The sequence below is a fragment of the Chlamydotis macqueenii genome, chromosome 1 (assembly GCF_036417535.1).
Source record: "Chlamydotis macqueenii isolate bChlMac1 chromosome 1, bChlMac1.mat, whole genome shotgun sequence".
Classification (NCBI taxonomy): Eukaryota; Metazoa; Chordata; class Aves; order Otidiformes; family Otididae; genus Chlamydotis; species Chlamydotis macqueenii.
Window position 1 is genome coordinate 86,069,165 of NC_141556.1, and position 19,915 is coordinate 86,089,079.

Here is a 19,915-nt window from a genome sequence, read left to right on the forward strand (position 1 = left end):
CTCCTTTTATGGTCAAACAACTTTGCCTGGGCGAGGCTTTTTTTTTTTTTTTTTTTTCTTTCTTCCGCGAGTTGGTGAGGAAGCGTTCGGGCTCAGCAGCTCCTCCCCACCTCTCATTTCTGGTGCCTTTCCCCGGCGGGCGGGACGAGACGGGACGGGGCTACCGGCCGTGCGGGCGTAGAGGAGCCTAGCCCCGCGATCTCTGGCCCGGGGGGCGGCATTTCCCCTTCCCCTCCTCCACCGACTCCAGAGGTGAGTCTCTTCTCTCGGCTGAGGGAAAAACGGGGAGGGGTGCGGGTTTTCTGCCGGTGGGTTCCTGGCCTCGTTCAAAACCTCTCCATCTCTTTGGCGTTGAGTTACGGTCGTGGCTTCTGGTTTGCTGGTGTTGGGGTTGTTTGGGTTTTTTTTTGTGTGTGTTTTGTTTGTTTGTTTGTTTTTTGTTTTGTTTTGTTTTGTTTTCTTTCCCCCCTTCTGCAGAAGAGATGTTCGCGCGTGTCTGAGTCTGGTGAGATTTCTTTCCCTCCTGCTGCAATGGAGGCAGCGAAACGCTGCTGTACAGCTCTCGCGTGGGGGGAAGGGGGTGGGGGGGTGCTTGGTTTTGCTGGGGACAAGCTCTCTTTTGTGTGCGTACGGGTGAGCGAGGCACCTACGGGGCCTTTTTTCCAGATGTGCTCGCGAGAGAGGAATCTGGGGCTCTTTGTGCATGAAATTTGTTTAATTTATGAGTTTCCTTCTCTCTGGGAGTGCTCTGGGAAAGTGAAGGCACAAGTCTTGCAAAGTTGCAGAACTTCCTAACGCCTTAAGTAAGTTTGCATAGCGTTTTGGAGTTGTTATCTCCCCCCTCACCGGCACAGGGAGGAGGCAAGCCCAGCTATGTAGGAGAAGTTGGTAGCTCTGAATGCCCCCCCCGCCCCAGCCCGGTTATGTTAAAGCTCTGCCTTGCAGCTTGCGTACCTGCTAGGACTTTGTTCTCTTTGAAGCTTTGTAACTTTAGGCCAGGCTGGGAGAACTTTCTGGAATTAGTCTGTATGAGAGGATGAAAATAAGCATGTCTCATCTTTAATCTGTTCACTTCATATTCTGTATTTTTTGTTCTAGTTCTCCTTCCGATCCCCCCCGCACCTCGGTTGGGAGGAAGTGGGCAAATGGGGGAAGTGCAGATGCGGTGTGTCGGACCACAGCGCTGGGCTCACTTTTACTGGGAGCTCCCTGTGCGGCTGGAGCCAAACTGCTTTCCACCAGCAGAGGTGGAAAACAACGCTCAGTTCTCTGCCTCCTCAGGTTCCTCTTCCTTTCGCTGCCCCAGGAAAGGAGCTGAGCTTGTGAAGCTGGTGTCTTAGGGTTCAAAGAGCTGAAAGCTGTCTGGGTGCGTAAGAAGTTAGCAGACCCACCATGAGACCTTCTGGGAGGTGACCCTGCTGCTGAGGGAGATGTCACTTGGTTCTGTCCTCCTATTTCTCCTTGCTCTCTGTTAGAGAGAAGCAGTGTAGGAGGCAACTAAGCATCCTGGCTGCGTCCTTTGGGGATGTCTTTCTTCATAGCTCAGCTTGAGTCATCTTAAAGGCTGTTAGAGCAGGCAGAAAAATCCCTCCCCTCAGGGAAAAGGTGAGGATGAGAAGGATCTGAGATTAGGTCTGCTAGTGTGACGCTCCCTCTCCAATAGCTTTTACAAACAGCGAGTGCCATAGGACTCGCGTAAGCTGTGTGTTTCTGGTAGGGCTTAGATGGTATTGGCAACGCTGCAGGGCTGGGGTTTGTGACGCTCCACAAGGCCAGCTTTTCTCAGCCTGTTTGGGCTGTGTGGGTGTGGATGGATAAACAGGAGTGAGGATGAGCAGGGGCAGCTGCTCTGAGCAGAAACAGCCTGAAGTGCGGCATAGCATACCGGGAAATGTGCTGCTGTGGGTTAAGGGAGACAGCAGCTGCTGGTCACAAAGCCAGCGTTTTTTTTGTGAAGCAGCCAGTGTCCCAAGACTGTCTCGGTGTTGGGTAACCCCAGTATGGGACGTGACCAGAGCGACCTTTGTCACTGTGGTGTTCTGCTCATAATGCTGTCAATTCTGCTAGAACTACTACCAAGTGATTCAGTACACCATAGTGAAACAGCGGAGCAGAAGGCAGAAGTCTCTAAAGAAAGGCTGGATGTTTTTTTAATAGCTTCTGTATCTGTGTGGGAAGCAGCAGGCTGGGGGGAGTTGGTCAGTCTCTTCTGACTTCCAAGTCTGACCCCTACAAGTCTGAGGGATTGAGGACAGACCTTCCTAATTCCTCTTCTGCCTCGGCCCTTTCCTGTGCTGCGTTGTGTGGGAGATGCTCAGCACGGCTCTCCGGCTGCTGCTCGCTGTTGCGGCCTCTTCCTCCTTTTGAAAAGCCCAGAATGAGCCCAACGAGGTGCCTGCAACTCATCAGCCCTGCAGAAAGGGAACAAAAAGTGCAGCAACACCGACCTAACATTTGCCTGTGTTGCCACATGCCTGAGACCTGGCGAAGCTGTTGCAGGTGACTGTTATCTTGCCATCCTGCACTGAGTCGTGGGAGCGCTTAGAGCTGAGCCCGCGGGTCCTGCCAGCAGCCACGGGTGGATTAGCGGTGGGCGGATGTTTGTGGCACCAGGGCTGTCCGGCCGTCCCAGCAGCTGTTATTGTCCGTGGCGCAGAGGGGCACCGATTCGAACGTGCCAGCTTGGGATGCTGGCGCAGAGCCCCTGCGCCATTGTGCCGGGGCGTCAGGAGGGCCTGTGGGCCTGGCAGATGCTACCACGAAGCCAGGTCTGGCTTTGCAGAGGCTTCTGAGCACGGGTGAGAGATTTCAGGCGTGGATTGCCGGACGGAGGGAAAGCTGGGAGTGGGGCTCCTGGAACAGCCGGCTTGGTGGGGCTGTTGAAGAAAAAAGAGGGAGGGGAGAGGGTTCGTAGGCCTTCAGCCTGCGACCCTCGCAGCCCAAAGGGGCGGAGGGGGCCGGGGCGGGGCGCCGGCCGAGGGGCGCTTCCTGCCGGGGGCGGAGCGGGCGCCGGCGCAGCTGGTTGCCGGGTGGCGGGAGCCGCTGTCACCCGTGACGGGGGCGGCAGGGAGGAGAGGGCAAGCGAGATCCGGAGAGCAGGGGCTCCCCACCCCGCCCGGTTGTTCTGCTGCACCCGCCCGGGCTCCTCCGGCATGCAGGGATCTGGAGGTGCGGGATGGAAGAGGGAGGGGGGTGTGCAGCGTTGGGGAGGGAAGTGTGAAGGGGAACGTTACTGGGGCTGTCACAGGCTGCGGTCAGGAGGAAGCGGCTGGCGTTATCGGGTGAGGGGAGAGAGAGGAAATGCTAATTCCTGGGAGATGGGGGCACCCTGCTTATGGTGCGTGGGGCTCGGTGTGTGCGGGGACGGCACGCATCCCGGTGGCCCGCAGCTGCCCGGGCCAGCCCACCCGCCTGCGAGGTTCTCCTGCAGCCAGAAGCCTGGCTGTCTCCGTGGGGAGACCCCCGTTGCCGTCAGTGCCATGCTGAGCCGAAGCAGTGGAGCGTGCTGGCTCCTTCGAGCTGTCTGCAGCTTCCGTTCCTCCTTTTTCCTGTGCTGGTCCAAGCACCTCAGCCTCTGGCCCAAGGCTGATTTCACACAGGTTTTCTCCCTCTTCTCTCCTGCCAGGTGCTGAGAAGATGGCCTCCCCAGGTGCCCCGGGGACCCGCATGACATCCACAGTCAGTATCAACATTTCTACCCCTTCCTTCTACAACCCGCAGAAGAAGTTTGCACCTGTGGTCGCCCCAAAACCCAAGGTGAACCCCTTCAAGGCTGGGGGTGCATCAGAGTCATCGCTGCCCCCGCCTCCCGGAGCTGGCGCCCAACGTGCTCAGATGGGGAAGGTGGGGGAGATTCCACCCGCATCTGCATCCCTGCTGGCAGAAGGTAGGTGAGGGCTGGCGTGGCAGATGTGAATATGCACTGCTAAATTCTCAGGGTGTGAGGTCTGTAACTGGGCTGAACACGAAAACAGGTGTAACTGCTGAAAGTGACAGATACTTTTGCTATAGAGGCTGGCAGGTTCCAGAATGAGATAAAACAGTTGTAAAAGGATCTCAAAATATGTAGTATCTCCATTAGGAAAAGAGCTGAGAAGGCAGTCCTGTATTGCAGTGATGCTGGAGGAATGCAATGGATTTTCCATAGTATTCCCTGAGTGCATAATTGTGTAACTGCAGTCAATTTCTGCCAGCGTGTCTGAGAGCGAGTATGTTGCAGGGAAGTTGACCCCGATGGTGGTGAATTGTGCTGTTCTCCTTGATGATTCATCTCGGCTCAAGTTGGTTGTCTCTGACTGTAGAGACCCTTCTCATCGACTCTGCAATTGCCGTCTTTGCTGCTGGAGGTGGAGAGAAAGAAATAATTGCATGAAAAAATGGTGGAAGCCATCATAAACAGGAAGTGAGACTTAGAGTTTGTATGGCTTGTAGAGTGCTACACTTTTTTTTCTAGTGGTTTGGGTTGGGTGTGTTTTCCTGTGTAGAGTGACTTGTTGCTTTAGTTGTGGTTTTCTTTCTTTCTTAATTTTTTTTTAATGTCTTGTGCTGGTGGAGTGTTTTTTTGTTTAGTTTTTTTTTTTGTTTGGTTTTGTGTCCTCAAAGAAGCAGAAGGTTCCTTGTTGTGTGTTCCTAGTTGGAACTGAGCAACATGGGGCCACTAAAAGGTTCCCTAGGGACCTCTTGCTGATGCTTGATGCTGCATGTTACCCCAGGACTCTGTCAGGGTGCACCTCAGCCAGGACGTGCGTGTTCACACAATGACAACTGCTGTTTTAAATCTCTTCCCTTTCACTGTCTAGCATAGACTGCAATACTGATATTTTCTAGATTAGCATGCCAAGTTAGTGGGCAGCTGACCTGATGGTACGAAGGCAGGTCCTGTGCTCAGAGGAGACAAATTATTACGCCTTTTTTTTTTTTCCCCTATTTCTAGAGTCACAAGGGCCTCAGCATGTTGGTGCTCTTGTTTTCTAGAATTGCACCAGCTAACTCTGGTGACATTTTTCTCATATGTTGTTGGCTGGAATCTTGTGTCTGTAATCCAGGGTCCCATCTTGGCCTGTATGATTTTCTGCTCTAGTTGTGTGGATTAGAGATGTGTCTGTCAGAAGGTCTTAAACTGACCCAAATACATTACCTGAAGTACAAAAGTAGGCAGATGGATGTTAGAAATTATATTTGAATATACTGCACGACTGGAGGATTGGATATTGTATGTTCTGTTTCTGCCTTCCTTACAAAACTTATTATGGAGGAACTAATTTGACAGCTTAGCAAAAGAACTGTTTGGCTTAAGCTTCTGTGTCGCCATCAGCTGAGGGCTGCCAGCAGATATCTGAAGTACAGATGAACCACCAAAACTCAGCCATGAGAGAAATGGATCTGATTTGATCCTTCTCTGATGCATTTCTTGAGTCATTCTCTCCCTTTTCTACATACTCACCAAACAAATAGTAGTATAACATAAAGCCATAACAATTGGTGTCTCTGTCTTAATTGTCAGGGTGGCTAGGTTAGTGTTGCTGTAGGAATGTTATGTTTGGTATTGATTGTTCTATAAATCTGGTTTAGTAACTCTGGGGATAACTTTTTTATTTATGTGAATAATTAATAAAACAGGCTTTTAGTACTTCTGAAACAATGTGACAGCAGATCAGGGCTTCATTTCTGCAATATTCTTTGTCATTTAAATAAACCAAAAGGGAAGCGTATACAAACTTGATCCCAAACTGTAGCTTCAAAAAAAAAATACCAGCCTAGTAATACTTCCCTCCTTAAGCAGAACTTCTGTGGCACAGGAAGGCTTGGAAGAGGTGTTGCATACCAGTGCAGTTTATGCATTCCAGTAGCTAATAAGATTTTATTTTTCATTTTCTGAAGGGGCAGTCTCATCTCTCTTAAGTTACAGATGAGAAGTCCTTATAAAGTTTGTCAATAGCAGCTGGATATAAAGATTAGAGAATTTGATTACTGCTGTTGAAAGTTGCACGTGGGGTAGTAGGAGTGAAAAATGTGGTCTTTCACCCTACTGCTGGTTTGGGCTAGCTAGAAAGAGAGGTGGGTGTCCAGAAGACGGAGTATAGAAGTTAAGCCTCCTTGTCTTCAGTATTCTTCGCTGCTTGGATGATAAGAGGACACCTTTTCCCTTACATGGTGAAGGGAAGAGGATTCGCTTTTATTTGACTGTGTTGTAGTAGAAAAATGTCTCTCTTGCCTGTTCTACATCTTCTGCAAGCCTGAATAGGTGGAAGTAATGGAGTTTTCTTCTAGGAGACTGAGACCTGCCTAAAAGGGTTCTGGAAAACTTCTCATATACTAATCTGTATCAGGCATGGGAACTCTGTAGCCTCTAAAAGGAAAGCTGTTCTGATCTCCTAGACAAATAAAGCCACTTAGAAGATATGCATAAGGGGTAGTTGGTACAACCTGCTTTTTTTTTTTTTTCCTCTACTTGTTTCTTGTAGTGCTTACTACGCAGCTGTGAGGTGCCAGCTTATTTTCCCATAATAATGCAGGCTCTTCAGGATCCTGACCTGTTCACTGGCCTTCCTTCTAATGCTGCTCTTTATTCAGCAATCTGAGCCAGTTACTGGTGAGAGAAGCATATGCTAGGGACCAAAGAATGAGAGGAGGAGTGGGAAAGGACATAGTAAGACATGTTTCCCAATTATACAATAACTATTGCCAGTGACTAATTGCAGTAGCTACTGAGGAAACTTTATGTGACGGCAAATAGCTTTGGACAAGATGAAAGCCAGCCTGTGGATTTCAGTTGTCCTTAATGGTTGCTGGGGTCCCCTGGGTACTGGGGAACTACTCGCTACCTTCAAGACTCTTTCTGGGGTTTGTACTGACTAAGAGTAAGAAATGATCCAGACTTGATTTTATTCTCATTCTTGCCTGTAGAGCTGCCGCTGCCACCTCCTCCGCCACCTGGAGAGGATGCAAGTTTCTCCTCAAACTGTGCTTTTCCCCCACCCCCACCACCCTTTGAAGAGCCTTTTCCACTAGCCCCAGAAGATGCTTTTCCTTCTCCTCCTCCTCCTCCACCGATGTTTGATGAAGGGCCTGTGAGCAAGGTACCAGCCCCTCAGGTGAGTGAGGTCAAGAGAAGTATAGTTCCTTGTGATGCTCTGTCAGTTGGGGCAGCTTCTCACTGCTCTCTGAACTCAGCAGCAGGAAGCCCTGAGATCTGGGAAAGCAGCAAATGCTACCACCCCATGGACCAGCGTAGGTTAGGGTCAACTTGGCTGGGCTACAGCTCTGCAGATGAAGGACCTGGGATTCCTGGTGGACAGTGAGTTGAATGTGAGCCAGCAATGCACCCCTGTGGCAATAAAGGCCAACCACATGCTGGGCTGCATTCATGCAAGTGTAGTCAGCAGGACTAGGACAGTGGTTATTCCTCTCTCTGGTGCTACGAGGCTGCATCTTGGAGGACTGTTTCCAGCTGGGCTCCCCAGTATAATAACCCCAGAGTACTGAACTAGGTGTAGTCCAGCAAAGGGTCATGGCGATGACTGGGGGTTGGAGCATGTGATGTGAGAGCTGGGTTTGCTCAGCCTGCGGAAGAAGAGGCCAAGGCAGTGATCTAGCTGCAGTCTGCAATACTTAAAGGAGGGCTGGAGAGAAGACAGATTTTTCTTACTGGGGCACAAGAGAAAAAGAGACAATAGACACAGGTTGCAGCAAGGGAAGTTCCTGTTGGAGAGAAGAAAAGACTGTTCCCCTCCAAGGGTGGCTCAGCACTGTCACAGGTGCTGGGGAATCTGTGTCCTTGAGAATGCTCAAAAAATCACCTGGACAAGGCCCTGAGAAACTTGGTCTAGCTTGGGAGTTACTCTCCTCACAGCAGGGCTATTGGACTACAGACCTCCAGATGTCCTTTCCCTGCTAAATCTATTTGTTAGTTTCTTTGGGTTGTGTTTTTTCCCGCTGCTTGTAGACCTTGGAAACTGTGCCTTGTTCATCCTCATCAACTTGCTGTCCACTCAAAGCGAGGAGCAGATCTGTACCACAGTCCAAAGTGTCAAATCTGCTATTGTAAGGGGATACACCCAGTTCTCTGGCTGTTCCTGTAACATGCTCTGCTCCCTCTTTCCTCATGGATGGTGGTATAGGTTCGTGGCAAGATGAACAGCATTGATCTTGAGATTGACTCACTGTCCGTAATGTTGGATGACATGGAGAAGAATGACCCCTTCAAATCCCGGGTGAGCTCTCCAGAATGTCAGATGTGGAAGGAGAGATGACTGGTTTGCTGAACAGAGGTAGTAAGAAGGGTGCTACTGAAGATTAAAATGGTTGGATAAACCATAGGGAGAAAGTGTATGTGGAGGACCAGAAAGCATAGATCTTGCAACTTGTCAGGGCTGCTAAATATGTAACAGTGTGGTTCTGGGATAGCTGCTGACTTATTGCTATAGACAGCATATTTTCTCTTCCACCTTGCTGATAACTGCATGTTTCTCTCTGCCGCTTCCCTTTACAGATATCTCCAGGATCTGCAGGTTCTCTGGAGAAACCATCAGTCCCAAAAGCCCATGTGGAAATACCATCTGCACCTAGAGATACTCCTCATTCCTTTCCTTCAAAGTTCACTCCAAAGCCAAGTGGAAGCTTACCTTTCAAGCCCCCTGGAGTGGATTTGGCCCCTGCCCCAACCCCATGGGCACCCCCACAGCAACGCAAGGAGCCCCTAGCACCAGTCCCTCCACCCCCCTCTCTCCCTCCTGCTCAGCCTACTCCTAAATTCACCCCACCCCCTGTTGCTGGCTCTCCAAAACCTGGGTCCAAATCAGGTGCCAACGTTCCTGTGGCTCCCTCAAACTCTACAAGATATCCTACCTCCCTTCAGACTCAGTTCACAGCCCCTTCGCCTTCGGGTCCCTCCTCTCGGCCACAGCCTCCCAATTTCACCTATGCCCAGCAGAGAGAAAAACCCCAAGTCCAGGAGAAGCCACGTCCCACAGAACAACCTGCTGCCGCAAAAGATCCGGTATGGGATAGAGCCATGGGACCAGTGTCTTCAGACAGGCATAGCATCAATGGGAGTGAAGTTGGAGGATGGGGGTGGAGGGTGGGGAGGGTGTCTGTCCCAGGCTAGGGGAAGCTGTTACCCCTCTGAAAGACAGACGTAACTAGAGACAGTGGTGAAGAAGGATAGGACTTTGTGTAAAGGCAGAAAGAAGTGGATGGCAGACTCCTCCCTAGAGAGAGGAGAGGTAGAAGTGAGAGAAGTAGGTTTGTTAGGGACTGGCTGGGAAATGTAGGCCCTTTGGGATTGAATATCTCCTCTTCCTGCAGCATAGACCCACAGGCTCTGGTGCAGATCCACCTAGGGGAAATTCCTGTCTGACCATGAAGGAGGTAGAAGAGCTGGAGATGTTGACCCAGAAACTAATGAAGGATATGGAGCATCCGCCCCAAGCAGAGGCTGCTACTTCTGGTGCGTTTCCTTAGTGAACAGCAGTAGGACTAAGATTCTGGAGGGTTTTACTCTCCTAAGCCTTTTCTTCTTCTGTTGACAGAGCTCTGCGGCTTCTGCCGGAAGCCCCTATCACGAACCCAGCCAGCTGTGAGGGCCCTGGACTGCCTCTTCCATGTGGAATGCTTCACCTGCTTTAAATGTGAGAAGCAGCTGCAGGGGCAGCAGTTCTACAATGTGGATGAGAAGCCCTTCTGCGAGGACTGCTATGCTGTGAGTCACTGGCATGAAAGCTGCTGGAGAGCGCTGAGCTTGCTGTGGTTGCTCTCTTGCTTTCCCTTCCTCCTTCCATCTTGCCTGTCTGTGATGTAGTCTCCCAGGGGTGGGGATTGGATTAACGTGTCTTACTTGTTTCCTTTGGGCTCAGGGGACCTTGGAAAAGTGCAGTGTCTGCAAACAGACTATCACAGACCGGATGCTGAAGGCCACTGGTAACTCGTACCATCCACAGTGCTTCACCTGCGTGATGTGCCATGCCCCTCTGGAGGGGGCCTCTTTTATCGTGGACCAGGCCAACCAACCTCACTGTGTGGATGACTACCACAGGTATGGAGAGAGCACGTGCGTGTGGTGTCTGAAAGGAGGCAGATTCCCTCCCGCCTGTTTAATTTTGCTGCAATTTGAGGTTGTGTTGCCTGTGTGATCTGTTGGACATGAAGTTAAAAATAAGTCAGCAATGTACCTTGTAGCAATTAAGGTCTTTTACCCACCTAAACTTCTCTGTGATTTATTATTCCTCTGCTGCTAACACTGTTGTACAGCAGTGAGAAACTTGCATTGAATGTCACCGTGGTGGTCATGGTCTCCTCCGTATTTTTGTGTGTTGCAGGAAGTACGCTCCACGCTGCTCAGTCTGTAGTGAGCCTATCATGCCAGAGCCTGGAAAGGATGAGACAGTGCGCGTGGTGGCATTGGAGAAAAATTTCCACATGAAGTGTTACAAGTGCGAGGTAAGCCTGGTGGCTGCACTCCTCCCATCTTGCCTGTTCCCATCTCCAGCAACTGGGAACCTTTGTTGTCTCTCCTGACCAAACACTAAGGTTGTTTTGAATGAATCTGAAACATTTTTAAGCAGATTTAGAACAAGATTAGGCATTCACTGGCCACAGATCTGTGAACAAGGACTATGCGGGGCTGTAGTCTCTCACATCCCTAACACCGTAGCTGTATATACTGGGGGAACATGCGGGGATCACAGAACAGGCTTGCTGTCCGCTCAGAGTAGTATCTCCCACTAGAACCATTGGTGACAGAGCTGTTATCTGACCCAGGAGGGCATTTCTTGCATCCTTGAATGCATTTACCCTGCTGTTGGCTGTCATTGAGCTCCCTCCCCCTTTTCTTTCCCTGTTTAGGACTGTGGGAAGCCCTTGTCCATTGAAGCAGATGAGAATGGGTGCTTTCCACTGGATGGGCACGTGCTGTGTATGAAATGTCACACTGTTCGTGCCAAAACGGCACGCTGAGGAGCTTGGAGTGGGTGTACCCTCAAGACCCCTGCACTCAATACTCTTCCCCTCCCTGCCATTGTCCTGTCCCTCTGCCTGACAAGGCAGATTTCTACCAATGGAGACTATGCCAGCGCAGTTCTTTACTCATGTACGATTCACTGCCCCTCGACTTCACTCTGCACACCCACCAAGAAAGAACTCTTCTCCTGTCGCCACTTCCTGGCCACAGTGTATTTCGGGCTGGGGGCTATGGTCAAGGCGAGTGCACAATCTCTGTTCCCTCAAGACTCTGGAGGAGAAAGATCAGACCTCCACCACCGCCTGGTGGAAGTAGCAAGAACGACCTGGTGGCAGGTGCTGGGAAGGGCTGAGCATTCTCCTGTTCCATGGAGCCAGAACGATGACTTGACCTTAGAAGGTGGAAGCCTCTGTCTCGGCACCACTTCTGTCTTCAATTTTGGGGTTTTTTTTGTTGTGTTTTTTTTTTTTTTTTTTTCCTCTTGTGCCACCTCATTATCAGGGTGTCTTCACCTGCCCCCTCCCTCACTCCTGAGTTAGAGTGTGGAGGCAGAACATATTGGGAATCTCTGTTATCGTTGCTGGAAAAAGCTAACCTACTATAGCTTTTCTGTCTCTAATGGATTTTACTGGGTAACTGTCTTGTCACTTTTTTTTTCCTTAGCCAGATTAAACTGGCAGTGTTTGGAATCCTACTCTGTTCCTGAGTTTGGAACTTTTTTTTTTAAAAAAAAGATCTTTTTTCCTTCCCCCAAATGAATTGTTTCCTGGTGTGGTTTCTGGACAGCCAGGCTGGGCACCAGAGTAGCAAAGCAGTCCAAAGAATGCATGTTTACAAATAAAGACCGTCACAAGGACGGGCAGCACATGGTGAGGAGGCATCTCAGTGCGTGGATGAGGATTCAGCAGACTGAGGAATGTCTCCCTGTTCCCGTAGGGACTCTTTCACTGCTGTCAGTGAAAGCTGCAGTGTAATTGCAATGTACTGTCTGGCTCAAAGTGTTAACTGCACTGAGCCCCATTTCCTGGACTAGAAACTCTCAAACTGAACAAACCTTTTGAATAACTACACTGTCCAACCACTGTTTGCATTCAATAAAATGTCGGGTTTTTCCATTACCATGTGTCTGCTGTATTTGTTCAACTACCCATGAGAATTGCTGTCTTAAGCAGTAGAGAATTTATGTGTAGTTGCTGTTCCACCTAGCCTCCAGCTATGAGGAGTCTGAAAATAGCCTTTCTCTTTCCACCTCTTGGTCTCCTTTTCAAACTGTTAGTTTGCTACTTTTCTGTGCCTGAAGAGTAGCTCTCATTTAAAGCAGCGGAAGACTGCGTTTCAGTACAGCAAGATTGTAGTCTGCTTGATGGTGTCACTGGGAGGCAAGTTTATTCCAATCCACTTGCATCAGACTGGAATAAAGTGGTCAATTTGCTTGCTTTGCCTTAACTATTGCTACTCCAAGTGTTTGTGCTTGATGTGTATGGTTTTAAGCATGGTGGTGTCTTGGTCATGCAGGTGAAACTCCTCTTTGTGGTAAGTATCAATGCTCCTAGACTTCAAAGAAGTGAAACCTACTCTTGTTCTCTTGCCAGTTTCGGGGAAATCTTTAATGACTCCTTGCAAATTGATCCAGTAAATGCTTTGAGGTTTCCTCCAGGATGAGCAAAGAAACAAATTGTATGTTTGCTTTCTTTTTCTTCTCTTATCTGAGTTCTTGCTGGTTTGTAGGCATTGTTGTGAGTGATTGTTTCTAGATTATGTGATTAAAAGCTAGTGCCCACACACACTAATGAGCACAGACAGAGGAGAGAAGCACTCTAACCTAGCTCCACCCAGAGCTACTGGAGGACTATAGCCCCCATTCTGGCTATGAAACCTGTCTGAGGGAGTTAATGGGATCTGGATCTCTGGATCACCTTGCAGATTAAGGGGAGGTTAGTCTCTAAAGGGTATGGAGTGCAGGGGAAGAGCATTGTGACTGTACAATGCTTGTTGCAGGATGTGTAGGGGCAGGATCAATGCAGGAAAAGAGTGATCAAGGATTGGAAGTAGCATGAGAAAACTGGGGGGCGAAATGGCACAGAAGGGGCTGGCTGCAAGTACACAGTACATCTGCCTGGCCGTGCCCTGTGTGTCGTCAGCATGGTCTGTCCTGTCTACTTACTAAAATATTTTTATTATCACCTTTTTTAATTTTATTTTTTCCCCCCTTTGTGAAGAGACTCTGTTCGGTGCGTGTGGAGGTCTAAGTGCCAGCAAGAGGAAGCACCTGAGTGCATGCATATTGTGTGTATGTCCATGTATAAGCACTAGCAAAAATCAAGTCAGAGTAGCTGGTGAGTGAGTAGGGAAAGAGACTTGAGAGCCATGAGTAGGCATGGCTGTGAGTCTGGAGAGATGCTGGAAAGAGCAGTCTCAGAGTCAGCTGCTAGTGCTCCCAGGAGGTCCAAGCCGGCTACTCTCAGGTCTGGAAGTCTGGTAAACCTGGACCAGCTACCAGAGAACAGCTTACATCTGTGCATGAGGCGACTGGGAGACCAGGGAATCCTGGGGCCAGCTCCTGGGTAGAGGCAAGTCTTAAGGCTAATTAATGAAGGGCTCCCTCAAGTAGGTGGGTGTGCTTGCACATGAGGGGAGGCTGGAGTGGGGCTGCAGGCCTCAAAGACTCATATGTCCTGGTGCCAGCAGCCAAACAGAGCAGCTCAGGTTCCAGATCATGAAGCCAGTTACTGCATAGCTGGTCTTATTCACTAGAGGGATCCATAGTGTATATGTATACTATTTCCCACTAACAGGTTCATCCTGATGAGCCAGAGAAAGCAATAGGATCAGGCTGTTTGTGCTGTGCTTGCATGACTACTGGGTTTCCTGCCTCAGGCCCATCATGTACAGCATGTGTGCATATATATACATGCATATTTTGTGTGCATGAGTGCCGATTTGGAACGCATGCTCAGGCTTGCTACCAGCTGTACCTGAGGACATAGAACTGAGCAGCCTCTTCTCTATGATAGGAGCTGCTGAATCGACTGACAATAGCTGAAGTTGGAAAGGACCTCCCTGCTCAGAGCAGGTTGCTTACAAAGGTACCCCATCATTTTTTTTTAATACCTCCAAGGGCAAAAACTGCACAACCTCCCTGGGTAACCCGTTCCAGTGTTTTAACAACTCTCACAGTAAGTTTTTCCTTACCTTCAAATGGAATTTATTGTATTTTGCTATGTTCCCACTGCTGCTTCTACTTTCACTGGATACCGCTGAGGAGAGTCAGGCTCCCTCTTCACTCACTCCCATCATTTATTTATACATGATGATAAGAGCCACCCAAATCTTCTCATCTCAAGGCTGAACAGTCCCAGCTCTCAGCCTCTCCTCATATGTCAGGTGCACTAATCCCTTCAAAATCATAGTGGCCTTTCACTGGACTTGCTCCAGTAAGTCCATGTCCTTCTTTGTACTGGGAAGCCCCAAATTGGACACCATGCTCTGGCTGTTTCACCAATGCTGAATATAGGTAAAGAATCACCTCCCTCCAGCATTTGATGCATTTGCTACCGCAGTCCAGGTATTGTTGGCCTCCTTTGTTGCACGTTACTGACTCAAGTCCAACTTGCTCTTCGCTATGACCTGCAAGTCTTTTCCTGCAAAGCTGCTTTTCAGCCAGACAGCACCCAGCATGTACTGGTGCATGGGGCTATTCCTCGCCAGTCACAGGGGACTTCATTCAACTTCGTATGTCTCGTCTCTTCCCATTTGTCCCATCTCTTAAGGTCCCCTTTGGGGTAACCAAGTTGACCTCTGCCCCAGTGGGAATCATGGCTAGTTCTTCCCTATCAATTGGCCTCACCAACAAATTGATAGTATTTCTAAAGGTGAAACAAATTTGGCAATTGATACATTATCACTGCCGAGGGCCTCAGCTAATAGGTGGAAAGATGGGTACGGCTGGGCCGCTCTTGAGAGCAGGCTGCTTGATACAAATGGATTGTGAGATTAAGGGCTCAGTAATCTAAGGAACCACAATCACCAATAGCACTTATGCTGGTGATTGGAAAAGATCCTCCAGCCATTATGGCATTGGTGGAGATCCTGGATGTCCATCCTACGGGAGCCAGAAGTGAGGACTGCTGGAGGTGGCAGAACATCTTCAGTAATTCTATGGACTTCAGAGAATTGTGTGTGACTAAACAATTGTATGACCTGACTGTAAATAAACTGACTCTATCTGTGCCCCACAATCATGCGGAGTATGCAGGGATGACAAAGGCCTCAGAGTCATGACGCATCAATTATCCTGCCAAAATACAATAATGACCGATCTTTACTTAGATGGATGAGCCACCTTTACTCAACCTGGAAAAGGAACATGTATAATTCTACATATGTTCAATAAATATACTTCATGTTAAAGACACGTATTACTAAGATTGAATGTCCTGATACACTAACAAGATTCACAGTAAGAGCTTATCTTGTCAGCTGTATCTCTTACTATAGTTGCAGTAACTTGAGCAGCTGAGGCAGGCGTGTACTATGGTTCCTTGTGTATACTCTGCTGCTTCTCATGTTGAATGGAAACCAGCCTTTTTGCTTTAAATTGCAGTTCTTTAGATCTCTGCTTCTTAACCCTACTGTCATTTATGGTTAAGCAAGTCCTTCCCTGGAGCAGGAATATTAATTTATAGCCTTAGGAATTTGGAGCATTATACAATTATAGAAACACTGATAGCTATCCACAGCAAGTAACTGATTACTGAATGGCTAGCACTCACCTTCTTCACCAGCCTAGACTTAGTTCAAGCACTGAAAAAAGAATCTTGAGGTGACTACTCTTCCCAGGTAGGAGAAAATCTCAAAAACACCACAGTGAGATTTTTTTTTGTTTTTTTTTCCTCCTGGGATTGTCTGTTCTGCAGCAGAAGGAAGTACTACTCACAAGTATTTCATCAAACTACAGCAGTGGCTTCAAATACTTCTCATGCTTTAGGCGTAAACACAGGAGCTTTAAAAAGATGGACTTGGCTAATGGATGAATACAGCTGTAACTGGGTTTAGAGAAAAAATCTGAAGTGACCAGCTGCATATGTATCCTTTAATCCTAATGCAACTACATTTCCACATTATATCTGCAGTTAAATGGACAAAGACCATTGTCTGAAACAACTAAACACAGATAGAAAGACCCTGCTGGATCTTATAATATATATGCTAAAGTAAAGGTTCCAATTGTATTTGAAATAAGCCAAAGAACTCCAACACAGCCTGCTCTGCCACAGGTTTATTTACAAAATATTATTTACAGTCTGTAACTGTCTTGAGCTGCGATAAATAATAACATTTCCTCCACAGAGAAGGAGTAAGACAGACCACCTACACATTTTTCTGTTACAAATACCCTATCCAGCCAAACAAGACTATTCTCTCTTTTAAAAAGAGGCAGAGAAAAATAAGTACGTAAAGGGTTTTGTGTCCATGGCACAAGTAAAGGTATTAAGCAGGTTGGAGAGACATAAATCTCCCCGCTGAAGTGTGCATGTGCAAAACAGCAACATGCTGAGGTTACGTGATCACACAAGTTACAGCAGAATGTGCTGCTACTCCCCAACTTCTCCTCCAAAGAAAGAAGTACACCATGAGTTGGTGTTTAAGGCAAGAATAGCTGAATTAAAAAAAAAAAATATCTCTTACCAGCAGCCTTATGAAAGACTGAATAGTTTGCTCCTATTGTAAAATAAGGACGACAGAAGGCTGCTGAAGTGAGAAAGGATGTATGCCAGGGAGTGAACGGGCCCAGTCTCTACATGTCTGTGTCCTTCTGCATGTTCCCTGAATGTCCCAGTCTATCTGAACCCTCATCTCCAACCTTAAAACACTATCCACCACCCCCAACCTGCTTTGTAGGTATCCTATGTTTCCATGTGATATACTGAGTGTCTGAAACTCCAGTATGTGTACTACGAGGATTACTTAGTGCTGCACAAAATGGACTACAGAAGACAGTACTGAGAACAGTTTCTAAGACTGGTGCTCTGAAACGTACTGATGGCTGCTGTAGAGCTAAAGCAAGGTGGAACAGAAATGAGAGCAGGTGGTGTTGCCTCATGAACCTTTTCAGTCTTAGTTATTTTGCTTTGCTTGTCCCAGTCACTCATTTGGAAGCAATTGCCATAGGAATGATTCCAAGTGATACCTGGTAAGAATGGGCATTTGGCAAGCTTAAGAGGGCAACAACTGATCACTCCTTAAAGCCTTGGATGCTACACAGGATCCTCTTCTGGTGGCCTGGAAGTGACACTCCCATCTGTTTCAAGTCCCTGAAGGAAACGGAAAAGAAAGGAAAAAATGAATTCCCGTTCCTCTTCTTTGGGGACTGGGAGGTTGGTAAGAGCAGAAACAGTTACCAAGCATTAGTTCAGAAAGCCTCCTGTCCCTCAGCACCTCCTGCTATACCTCCCTTTCCTCTACCGGGAAGAAACTTCTAGATGTTCCTGCCCTTCCCTGGCTACCACTGATCACCCAGCCAACTGGCTTCTCCCACTTTGTCAGGACTGTGTCCATATCAGATTGTCATATGGGCCATGTCTCAACCCTTTAGCAGGTCTGTTCCTGCACTGTGCCTGCTCATTTGTTTTATGTCACTGTCCTGGTTGGAGCTGTCCCCAACAGAACATGCCGGTGTTGGTAAAGCATCTGACCCGAGTCCTTCTAAGGAGCCCAGAAGAACTTTGCTCTATGATAGAAAAGCACCTGGCTGATGTGGGGGGAATATCACTGGCCCATCTGGAGTTCAAGGCAAGAAAATTATCTTATAAAGTCCTGCAAGGGTGGGGAGATGGTCAGATTAAAGAACTGTCTGCCGTGTATTGCTTCCCCTTGCTGTTTGTGTCTGAGTTTAGAGCAGCTCAAGCCCCTGAAGAGCTTCAAGCATGGACAGTAAGGGAATCAGTCCCACAGTCTGGGCTGATCGCAGCTCTTCTGGGCTGATTCTTCCCTTTTAGGAAAAGAAGTCAGTCCACTTCCTTGTAATTATACAGAGGAGGACGGAGAGAAGGCTTCCAAGTAAATCTGAGTGCCTGCTCAGATAGCACAAGGACAGACACAGCTATTTGTAGCATAGCCTGGAATGCCCTGTGGGAGCTTAGCCTGCCCTTACTCAGCAGTGAGCTCCAGGATGGATTCCATGGTGTCCAGGCCAGCAGTGCGGAAGTTGGAGATGTAGCGCTTCATGCGAATGGATTCCAGCCATTCAGGGATGGATCGATAGGGGATCCCATCAGATCCACTGCAGCTGGGAAGCCGGAGTGTTACCCTAAAGATAGATAAAACCCTCATTAACTTGGCAACTACCTTAAATGGCCAGTACTATGAGACAGTAGCTAAAGAGCACGTACCCTCTACCAGGGCTAGGCCAACCTATCTGCTCTCTGCACAGTGAGGTCAGACTGCACAGGCCAATGGCTATGCCCTCTGTCACCATGACAGAGAGATGACTACTATCTTTTGCACACAGATCATTCAAGGTGCCTCTTGCCAGCCTACGTTGCTAGCACTACCTCTCCTCCTGCTGGAGACAGGGAGGTGAAAATCTCCCAGTCAACCTCTCCTCGACCAGCAACAGCCTGCTTACCTGGGATCAAAGTCTGCAACAGGCCGGAGGAGCTGGGGACTTGAGATGAAATGTTGCAGCTGTGCCCGGATTTCCTGAAAATGTGGCCTCCTTGTTCGATCATGTGACCAACAGCTCTTCATGAGCTCGTAGAGGATAGATGGGCAGTCCACAGGTGGAGGGAGCCGGCACCCATCCTCTAAGCTTTTCATCACCTGCACAGAGGACAGAGAGAAATTTGGTCAAGAGTAGAGAGTGCGAAAGAGAAGCCAGAGACCTCTGTGGGGCTGGGAGCAGGCAGTTCACTATTGTGCCAAGTATGCAGTTAGGGAGGGGTTGAAACAGATTTGTGAATGAAGTAGGGTTTGGGCAGCACAGCAGAGGACTAGGACACCTAAGAGATCTCAAAAAGTGAAGTGGCATACGCAGGTATCCTTTACCAATCCTTTACTAGCCTAGCTCCTATTTGCCATTCAGGGCACGTGTCCGTGAGAAGTGAGGACCAAATGATCCTGGCATAGGCCTGGTGACAAAAGGGGAATGAGACTGAGGAATAATTTCAACGGCATGTGCTAACCTCACAGATGTGCTGAACCTAGAATTAGTAGGAGACCAGACATAATGTCAAGCAAAAATGCCAGATGGCCTGTATGGATGAAAAAGGAGCTCCTGGATCAACTAAAAAAACAAAAATGAAGCCTACAGAGGATGGAAGGAACGACAGGTAGTCTGGAAGGAATACAGAGAGATTGTCCAAGTAGACAGTGATCAAGTATTGAAGGCTAAAGCCTGGACAGAATTACATCTGGCCAGGGATGTCAAGGGCAACATGAAAAGCTTATTTAGGTACGCTGGCAATAAAAGGAAGACCAAGGAGAATGTGGGGCCATTTCCAGGAGGAAACCGGAGCCCTGGTTGCCCAGGACATGGAGAAGGCTGAGGTACTCAACGACTTTTTTACCTCAATCTTCATCAGTGCTCTAGCCACATTGCCTAAGGGAAACAAGGAAGACCTGGGGAACTACAGGCCGATCAGTCCCACCTCTGTGCCTGCCAAGATCTTGGAGAATATCCTCCTGGAAACCATGCTAAGGCACATGGAATGCAAGGAGGTGGTTGGTGACAGCCAACATGGCTTCACTAAGGGCAAACTGTGCCTGACCAATTTGGTGGCCTTCTATAATGGGGTTACAGCATCAGTGGACAAGGGACGAGCAACTGACATCATCTATCTGGACTTGTGCAAAGCATTTGATGCTGTCCCACTCAACATCCTTGTCTCTAAACTGGAGAGACATGAATTTGATGAATGGACCACTCAATGGATAAGGAATTGGCTGGACGGCCACAAT

At 48.5% G+C, this 19,915-nt stretch overlaps 2 protein-coding genes across 4 annotated transcripts in view; one reads left to right on the forward strand and one right to left on the reverse strand.

The window, feature by feature from the left end:
* The first annotated feature begins 65 nt into the window (after nucleotides 1-65).
* ZYX (zyxin) lies at nucleotides 66-12,075 on the forward strand. Of its 3 annotated transcripts, none has more exons than XM_086759545.1 (10): nucleotides 66-252; nucleotides 3,600-3,886; nucleotides 6,907-7,094; nucleotides 8,121-8,213; nucleotides 8,492-8,998; nucleotides 9,307-9,448; nucleotides 9,531-9,700; nucleotides 9,855-10,033; nucleotides 10,317-10,437; nucleotides 10,843-12,075. In XM_086759545.1, the coding sequence occupies exons 2-10, from the start codon at nucleotides 3,637-3,639 to the stop codon at nucleotides 10,951-10,953; spliced, it is 1,761 nt and encodes a 586-aa protein (XP_086615671.1). In that variant the 5' UTR covers nucleotides 66-252; nucleotides 3,600-3,636; the 3' UTR covers nucleotides 10,954-12,075. The 3 variants fall into 3 exon arrangements, with proteins under 3 accessions (XP_086615671.1, XP_086615660.1, XP_086615679.1); XM_086759534.1 differs by having other exon boundaries at nucleotides 67-252; nucleotides 3,626-3,886; XM_086759553.1 differs by lacking the exon at nucleotides 8,121-8,213 and having other exon boundaries at nucleotides 67-252; nucleotides 3,626-3,886.
* Nucleotides 12,076-16,220: 4,145 nt separating this feature from the next.
* Nucleotides 16,221-19,915, reverse strand: part of EPHA1 (EPH receptor A1) — a 38,148-nt gene continuing 34,453 nt past the window's right edge. The window contains exons 16-18 of the mRNA XM_086759563.1: nucleotides 18,585-18,778; nucleotides 18,111-18,266; nucleotides 16,221-17,271 (exon numbers count right to left, since the gene is read on the reverse strand). Of these exons, the coding sequence (XP_086615689.1) occupies nucleotides 17,193-17,271; nucleotides 18,111-18,266; nucleotides 18,585-18,778 (429 nt within the window). The 3' untranslated portion in view covers nucleotides 16,221-17,192. The remainder of the gene's footprint in view (nucleotides 17,272-18,110; nucleotides 18,267-18,584; nucleotides 18,779-19,915) is intronic.

Bases quoted from the DNA above. Each gene is read 5' to 3' on its own strand.
- ZYX (XM_086759545.1), top strand. From the start codon at position 3,637: ATGGCCTCCCCAGGTGCCCCGGGGACCCGCATGACATCCACAGTCAGT. The intron at 7,095-8,120 runs GTGAGTGAGGTC...ATGGTGGTATAG, and splicing joins GCAAGGTACCAGCCCCTCAG to GTTCGTGGCAAGATGAACAG. The intron at 10,438-10,842 runs GTAAGCCTGGTG...TTCCCTGTTTAG, and splicing joins TGAAGTGTTACAAGTGCGAG to GACTGTGGGAAGCCCTTGTC.